The sequence below is a fragment of the Bison bison genome, unplaced genomic scaffold (genome assembly GCF_000754665.1).
Source record: "Bison bison bison isolate TAMUID 2011002044 unplaced genomic scaffold, Bison_UMD1.0 scf7180017864371, whole genome shotgun sequence".
In the NCBI taxonomy this organism is placed as follows: Eukaryota; Metazoa; Chordata; class Mammalia; order Artiodactyla; family Bovidae; genus Bison; species Bison bison.
The window spans coordinates 1088121-1097073 of NW_011494943.1; the positions used below are offsets into that span (position 1 = coordinate 1088121).

Consider the following 8953-nt stretch of genomic DNA (forward strand, 5'->3'; position numbering starts at 1 on the left):
GTACTGGCTGAGACAGATGCACCTTGTGAGTTTCTCCACGGCCTGGGTTTCCTCCAGAGTGGTTTATCAGTCACGGAGCCGCAGGGACTCTGAGTCCCTGGGAGAGCAGCCGCAGTCAGGCCCGGCCCCTCTTGGGGCTCCAGGTGGGAGGGCCTCGAGGGAGCTGGGGAGCTTGTCATGAAGCACAGGGCTTCGTAGTCAGCTTGGGTCCTGTAACAGACCCACATGGGCGCCTTGTCAGGAGCAGAAATGTCCCCCCAGCGGCTGGGGGGCGTGAGTCCGCGGTGGGTGCCGGCAGGACCCCCCTCCTGCCCCACCCCTACACACGCGCCTTCTCACTGTGACTGCGCGACTGCGTGCGGGGCTGGCGGGGCCTCTTCTTAACAGCGGATCCTGGCTCCAGAGCCCCACCCTGCAACCCAGTGACCCCCAAACGATGCTGTGTGTGTGTGTCTGTCTGTCTGTCTCAGCCTGTCTGACTCTGTGCGACCCCACGGACTGTGGCCCGCCAGGCTCCTCTGTCCATGGGATTCTCCAGGCCAGAATACTGGAGTGAGTTGCCATGCCCTCCTCTAAGGGATCTTCCCGACCCAGGGATTGAACCTGTGTCTCCTGCATTGCAGGCGGATTCTTTACCGTCTGAGCCTCACTCCAAACACCACCACTTGGAGATGGTTTGTTCCCTGGAGAGGTGGAATGAGAGAGGAGACCCAGGGCTAAAATTAAAATGGAATTGTACAAGAATCCATATCCTGAACATCTAGACGCCCTTCTGAAAACCTTGGTCACCAGGTGTGCGCCTCCAGGCGGTAAACCCGAGGGCACAGCGCTGGGCAGTCAGACGATGGCTGGGAGAGCCCGGGAGCCAGCGCGCAGCCATCCCCAGGCCTGCCGGTTCTAGAGGGCCACGCTTTAAATAAGAATGAATGCCAAAGGTCACCCAAAATGCAAAGCAATTTCTAAGGTGAAAAACAGACCAAAACGGGCAGGCTCAGCAAGGAAATAGAGGGAACTAAGAAAAAACAGAGATGCTCTAGAGAGCAGAGCATGTGTGTGTGCTTGGACACACAGACGTGTCCGGGTATATGTGAAATTAACCCCCGGGGAGCAGTGGGACCCTGAGAGGCCCTGGGCCAGCGCTCCAGCCGGTGCGGGGCCTGCTCCCCTGTGGGTCGGTCCCGGCTCCCTCACGCCCTGTGAGTGCTGCTGCGGCGGGTTACTGAACCTCGCTGCACCTCAGCTTCCTCAGCCCTTATCAAAGGGCGCATGATGGTGCTGTTCAGAGCAACAACAGAGCTCTTGGAAATATAAATTGCATGGCAGAATTTTTTTTAAATCCACAGTTGAGAAATCCGTACAAAATATTAATATCAAAAAGACAGGGTAATAGAAAATAGAAACGATGAGAAAAAGAGACGATAAACCTGAGAGGTGTAGTCCTCAGAGCTGAAAGGCAGGCGGTCGGAGAGAGGAGACAGAGGGAGGGAGGGTTGGGGAAAAAGGAGACAGTCATGACCAAAACCTGTTCTAGAATGAGGGCCACAAGCCCAGTCCGACAGGGCCAGTGTGCTGCCTGCACAGTGCGTGGGAGGGGAGGCCTGAGGCTTCACCACGACGTCCCCCCGGCTCGGAGGATAAATGGAGATGCAAGGCTCCCAGAGACAGCAAAGCAGCTCACACACAGGCCCGGAGCTCAAGTGCAAAGGAGAGAACGCGGCTCTCGGGGTGTGGGCTGGTTCTGGGAAGGCCACCCCACTTCCCGGGCACAAGCACGGTGCGATTTAGGTGCACTTGTCACTCCAGGAAAGGAGGGCAGGAGGGGCTCAGATCTCAGCTCAGCGCCTCTGGGCCTCCCCTCCACCTCGGTCAGGAGCGTCTAGTTCTTTTATCTCTAAACTAAGGGAAAGGGCATTAAATTTACCTCCCCTCCTCCTCGCCACCCCTCTCCCCTGGTTTCCTCTTCCTGCTCTTTCCTGTCTCTCCCCCTGCACCTCTGAGCCGGCACACTTCTGCTGGATCTATTTCTGTCTCTCCTTCTCCCTTTCTCTTTCCACAGAAGTCTGTGTTTGCCTAATAATTGGCAGGAGAGATCTTTTTTTTTCTCTTTTGCTTTTTAAGTGATGAATAGTTGGCATTAGATCAAAGGCAAGGCCTGTGGTTTTCTGGCTGCCCCAGAAGGGCGTTGCGGCTGGCGGCCGGCCCAGCGCCTGGTGACGGGCTTGTGCAGAGACGCCACGCTGACAGGTCACTGTGTGTGTTCGTGTGTGTGCTCCTGTCCGTGTGTTTTTCAGGCCAACAGCAGGCTGAAGCAGATTGAGAAGGAATACACCCAGAAGCTGGCCAAGTCTTCTCAGGTAAGAACGTTAAACAAAACAGAGCAAAACCAAAGCAAACAAGAAAGAAACCTCAGCATAAAGGGGTTTGTGCTTCACAGCTCAACGCACTTCTTTTCAGTCTTTTTATGGATGAGTACCATGTTTTGATAAGTATGTGTATAGATAAAATAGGTTTTTAATATTTCAGTCTCAATTTTTAAAAATCAGGCAAATCGAACCATTTGAACCAACACACACAGCCAAGTTGTGGCACCTGTGTGCTCAGGTGTTGTAAAACCAGCCTGTGCACTTGGACAAGCCCCGGCCGAACCACGTTTCACAAGGGCAGGAGATACACGCCTGCACTTGTGATAGAAACGCTCGTGATGCCATCTAGCTCTTCTGCAGTGTTCCATGTTTCTTCACCTAAATGCTGATTTCAAACTGTAGTGCCAGAGAAGACTCGTGAGAGTCCCTTGGACAGCATGGAGATCAAACCAGTCAGTCCTAAAAGAAACCAGTCCTCAATATTGATTGAAAGGACTGATGCTGAAGCTCTAATATTTTGGTCTTCTGAAGTGAAGAACTGACTCATTGGAAAAGACCCTGATGCTGGGAAAGACTGAGGGCAGGAGGAGAAGAGGGTATCAGAGGATGAGATGGTTGAATGGCATCACTGACTCAATGGACACTTGCTGTACTTAGTCACTCAGTTGTGTCCAGCTCTTGGCAACCCCATGGACTGTAGCCCACCAGGCCCCCTCTGTCCATGGGATTCTCCAGGCAAGAATACTGGAGTGGGTTGCCATGCCCTCCTCCAGGAGATCTTCCCAATCCAAGGATCAAACCCAGGTCTTCCACATTGCATGCAGATTCTTTACTGTCTGAGCTACCAGGGAAGCCCCTCAATGGACATGAATTTGGACAATTTGATCCCTCCTGGTGAGGGACCAGGAGGCCTTCTGTGCTGCAGTCCATGGGCTTGTGAAGAGTCAGACACAACTGAGTGGCTGAACAGCAACAGCAAAAGGCTGGTTAACAAGATTCAAAATGGCAAGTTCACCAAGTTAAATTAGCAGCTCCACTGTTGACTCCTTTTGGGGGGAAGAAAATTTACAAGCCCGCACCCCAGCAAACGCTCCTTGCTGTGTGTTGTTACTGCAGTAGTTTTAGTAGAAGGTTTTCTGCACAAGTTGTTATAAAGATCTCCTTTGGTATCACCCAGGAGATTCCAAGCATTCCTTAGCTGTGTGAGTCATTCTGGAATAAACAAATGCTGATTTTCATCTTACTGATGGCGAGATTAAGCCATTTCATTTTATAGACATCATATCTAATGACTTTTTAAATCAGCTTTTCTTAGTATTTTCGCCATGAGTACAGTGAGATGTGGCGGTCAGCTGAAATGTTTGTGCCTTTCTACAGGTCACCAAACAGTGGTGTTACTGGCAACACCACAGCAAAGTAATAATAAAACTAAGAAATTTATGGGTCTCTGGCGGAGGAAATGTCGACCCACTCCAGGATTCTTGCCTGTGAAATCCCATGGACAGAGGAGCCTGGCGGGCTAGAGTCCAAGGGGTCGCTGAGAGTCGGACACGACTGAGCAGCTGAACGACAGCAGCAGCAGTCCCAGTGGCGCATTCAGTCCTCGTTCACAGGAACTCGGCTTAGAGACTACTCCTGGCCCCATTTTTCACTGGAGAAAACAGACTCAGAGAGGCGAGGTCACACAGGTTAGCAGGTGACTAAGCCAGCAGCCAGCCTGTCTTCCAGCTGGAACAGAAGCTCTTAACCTGACACCACCCATCTGACCCAACCCTCACATTTTTAATATGGCAAAACTCTGCCGAATAACTATGAAATCTCTTAGGTTCTGCAGTTATCGGTAAAATGTGATATATAGTCCCATCCTGTCGGGAAAGCAATAAGTCTTTGTCTGAGTGAAGACTGATGTGTTTTTCTGAAAGCTGAAGGCAATTCTTGATTGCCCTTCTCCCAAGAAAGCAAACAGGGAAATGTTCTTTTTAATCCAGTGAGAAAGGTTGTTCTAGTCAAAAGAAATCTTATTACTCCGAGTGCTAAACTAGAACATGAAAACACCCGAGCTGGCATCCCCTCACATCCTGCTTGCAGTGCTTTATGCTAAATGGGGAGGCAGGAGGCAGCTGCGAGTGAGGAGCGAGACCGCTGATGGGAATGCCAGGATGAGCAGGGTGTTGACGTTTATCTCAGGAAAGGTGTGAAGGAGCCTGACTGGTCCTCGGTAAAACAGATGGAACCTGAGCGGTGTGGAAGCACGGCTGAGCCTTCTGAATACCGGCCCTACCACTTGGGCCACCGCGAGCCCGTTTCCTGCCACCTCCGGAGTTCCCTGCGCTCACTTGTGCAACAAGGGGCAGCGGTGACCTCAGAGCCGCTCGGCGCAGGGAGGGCCTGGAACCCAGCGAAGGCCTTCACCCTGTGAGTTCTCACCGGAGCTTGAGAGACAGGAGAGAAGGGGGCGGAGGATGGAAAAGAATGGAAGGAGCAAGAAATTGGTTATTTTAAATTTATTTTGGGGTGCTCAAGAATTGATGAAACCTCCCTCCAAAATCTGGAGAGGCAGTGGGGTGCTGACCATTTCCCTCAGTAGGGACGAGCAGGAGGCAGGGAGCAGAAATCAGCTGTGCCCGCGGTCACATCCCTAAGTGAAGGGCAGGGCGACCCCCAGAGAGAGGGCCCCCACCGCAGGCCCGACCTTCCCCGAGAGGCGGGGTGGGCTGACTGGACGGCGTTGTGCGTGCCCCGCAGCGTAAAGCTTGACGTGCGTGTGAGCGCGCGCGCATGTTTGCATCTGCGAACTGGCGCTCGAGAAGCGCTGGCCCACAACCCAGTCAGTTCAAAGCAGCAGATGATTTAAAAATAAACACTGTGAGACGGAACTGCGGGCTGACTTTCACTGTTTTCCCGAGATAGTTTGCTGGAATCTCTAACTCGTATCTCAGCTGAGGGGACTGCCAGAAGCAAAGCTGCTTAACTGTTTATCAGATTTTTTAAAAATCCTTCTCTCAAAAAAAAAAAGATGAACGCGTTAGTAATGAATGCATGGTACCTAGGGGAGCATCAGGTTAAATTTGGAAAATATTTTAAATATTTTCCTCCCTTGAAGGAACTTACTTCATCCTTAAGATTTTATCAAGCTGTAGGACCTCGTGGCTCGTGGCCCCTGCACCCTTGGGGACCCAGGACGGTGCCCCCCGACTCCCCCCAGGATGCTCAGTGTCCCCCCGATGGGGACGCTGGCACCCTCCCTGGGCACATTCCTGGGAGTTCCCATCAGAACCACATGTTTGTTCTTTTTTATCTTAATATTAACTTTGCCTTTTCATCTTTCATGTGGTCTTCCCCACTCAACTGACTTACCTGGTGGCCATTTTTCAAAGAGAAATCTTGCCGTCTTACAGGAATGTAGACAGTGTGGAGAAGTGCTGGTGGAGCCCACCCACGGCCCCCCATGCCCCCGCTGGTGCAGAGCGGAGCCCAGGCGCAGCCCCCTGCCCGTGCCCCGGTCTTCCTTCCCTGCCCAGCCACCCGGAGGGCACGTGCACCCCCTCCCTCTTACTCCTAGGATCTTTTCTTCAGTGTTTGCCAAACCCTGCCAAGTACATTGTACTTTAAAGAAGAGTTTTATGAAAATCTTGACTATACTATGATCTGAAAAACAAGAGTTAAAAATGAAAGCCTACTCTCTATTTAGAATCCTGTTATTTTTGAGACCTGGTAAGACCACTGACGTTTATGCAGAGTATATCATAGCTCTCAGTGGTTAGGTTGTTCCCAGCATTAGCTCCATATAGCTTTCCTTTTGCTTCCCCATATACTAATTTTCAATATCCACGTGGAAATGTTCTAACCCACTTCCTCTAAAGCTAACACGGGGTAGACGTTTAGTTGAGTTATGGCATTTTGTTCTATGATTTTTAATATGATTAAATCAAAACCAGGAGGGTTTGATTATGATTGTGTGTGTCCGTTTTTGTTTTTCTGAGAAACTTTTTGAATTATCATTCTATGAAAAGACTGTGTGTGCAAGCTCAGTCATGTCCAACTCTTTATGGCCCCATAGACTGTAGCTCTCCAGGCTCCTCTGTCCATGGAATTTTCCAGGCAAGAATCCTGGAGTGGGTTGCCATTTCCTCCTCCAGGGGATCTTCCCAACCCAAGAATCAAACCTGTGTGTCCTGCATCAGCAGGTGGATTCTTTACCACTGAGCCTCCTGGGAAGCCCTGTGAAACCCTATGAAAAGACTAGATTATCTCAATGTAATCACTGAGGTATTATATCACTGATTATATCATAATCATAGTATAATTGTGGATCATAGTTCCACGACTTCAGTATCTATCAAGTGCCAGTAATGTGCACCGAAGAAAAGATACTCTCTCACAGGCGAGGGCTACAGCCGAGACCTGCTTAACTAGTTAGCGTGATTACTTCTCAGTCTCAGAGTAAACCTAAAACTGCTTCTAAGTTATCCACATTTCAGTCACCTCTCTAAATCGATCACATCTGTCAGCCTCTCAATTTCATTGTGAGGCATTTTACCTAAAGTGTTTTGAAACTCTTCCTGAATCATCATCATAAGTTTTAAAATGCAACTTTCCAAAGATAATTTCATTATTTCTCCCAGAGGCATCTCATTATTCCCGCAAAGAATGTAAGGTTTCATTTTCTAACAAAAGCAAGCGTGTTCCCTTCAGAACATCCTGCCCTTCACCCGTTGTTCCTTCCAAAACATGCAGTAACTTCTTTTTGATGAATGCATGTCATAAATCTTCTAAAAGGAAGAAACCCACATCTCATGTCCTTGTGGTCATTTGAAGAGCTCCCCAATTTTTTTTTTTTAATCTTCAGTCTTGGTCAGTTAGAAGCAAATCTAAATCTTAGTAATTCGTAAAGACACGAAATTACTTTGTGCTTTAACAGTGCATCGTGTAATCATGGTGAGGGATGCACAAATCAACGTGTGATGAATTGGCACAGAAATAAGCACACATGCACGGTGAGCGCGCTACAGAACGCAGCTCTCGCTCCTGCCACGCTCAAGTCTACTCAACTTGAAACGCTGCAATAGCCATAGAAATAGTTATTTTTACTATTTGGCCCCAAGTTCTTATGAAATATCCATCTTGGGTTTCATGTTGGGCCAAGGAAATCTGGCTCCTCCTTATCTCTGGCTCCTCTGGCTCTGTGACTGCGAGCTGATCATTCTGTGCCTCAGTTTTTGACATTTACTCTAAGAATTTAACCTTCCCTGTTTCGTAGAAGTGCTATGAGAATGAACTGAATTGATGCCAACTTGGAAACATTTAATCAGAATTCAAAAAACAGATGAAAACATCTTCGTTCTCAGTAAATGAATCCCTCCGCTCCTTGCAGAAGGTTCCAGTTTGCACTTTAGAATGTAATATATTTTGTCATTTATTTCACACTTGTCTTCTATTTGATTATTTTCAAATTCTAAGTGTTGAACTCAGCCACAGTGAGCTTGTGCACTTCTCAAAGCATAAATGTTCCTTTTTGGGGTAAATGCTCTATTTTTGTCAGCGTGTGTGAGCTCAGGCATTCAGTCGTGCCCAACTCTTCAGCCCTGTGGATTGTAGCCCACCAGGCTCCTCTGTCCAGGCAAGAACACTGGAGTGGATTGCCATGCTCTTCTCCAGGGCATCTTCCCAACCCACGGACTGCACCCGCAGGTCTTGTGTCTCCCGCTTTGGCAGGCTGGGAAGTCCGTGTCAGTCGTAACAGCTAATGTTTCTACAGGACTTGGCTTCTGGAAGACTCCAGACAGTTTTTGTTTACTGCCTCACAATACTGTACTCTAGTTTTGTTATCAAAACACAGTTGAAAAACTGAGCTTCAAGGAAAACACAGAACTAAGTGGTCCAGTGTTTCTCACCAACCAGCCCTTCTCCAGTAGACCCAAAAGTATAAGGACCTAACCCACGATGAAAGTTTCTTCTTCTTTTATTAGAAGGGAAAACTGTTACCTCCTTCTGAAAGGAAGTTTGTTGAACTGCTGTTGAATTTTAAAGGAAAAGGAGACATCCGAACCCAAAGAAGAGTAAAGCTTCCAGTAAACCTGTTAAAGAGAAAAGACCCTCACCCAATTATTCGAGACCACAGAGGGGACCCCGTGACAGAAGAGAGCCAGTCCTCGAATGTAGAGAAGCCACAGCAGTCTATATGAGTCAGGAAGAGAGCAACCTGTTGGGAGCGCTATCAGGATAAACTCCTCTTCAATCCCGAAACCTTGTTTAGAAGGAAGAGAGGGCAGGAGCTCGCTGAGAGGAAGCGCCTAGCACAGCAGCCCGCCCAGGCGGTGGTCAGGACTCTGCCTGTGTCCTGGTCGCGTGCTGGGTCTGCTTCTGTGTCCCGCTCTGTGAAGACGGGCGATGACAGTGCTGGCCGCACAGGAGTGACTGACACAGGAGCGGAGGTGCTTAGCACAGTACACGAGCGTGAGCGCACACTCAGAGGCCGCTGTGTAGAACTAGGTGGCTATGAAGAATGGACTCTCTGATGATTTTTTTTGGTTATTAGAGTTCAAAGTATTATGAAAGGCAAAATAGCTTTTTTTTTTTCCTACTCCAGC

At 49.1% G+C, this 8953-nt stretch overlaps 1 protein-coding gene across 1 annotated transcript in view; it reads left to right on the forward strand.

Annotated features, from left to right (window-relative positions):
* The window catches only part of CEP112 (centrosomal protein 112kDa), a 318653-nt gene that overhangs the window by 244889 nt on the left and 64811 nt on the right, over positions 1–8953 (forward strand). The window contains 1 exon segment of the mRNA XM_010856057.1: positions 2292–2354. Within this exon segment, the coding sequence (XP_010854359.1) occupies positions 2292–2354 (63 nt within the window).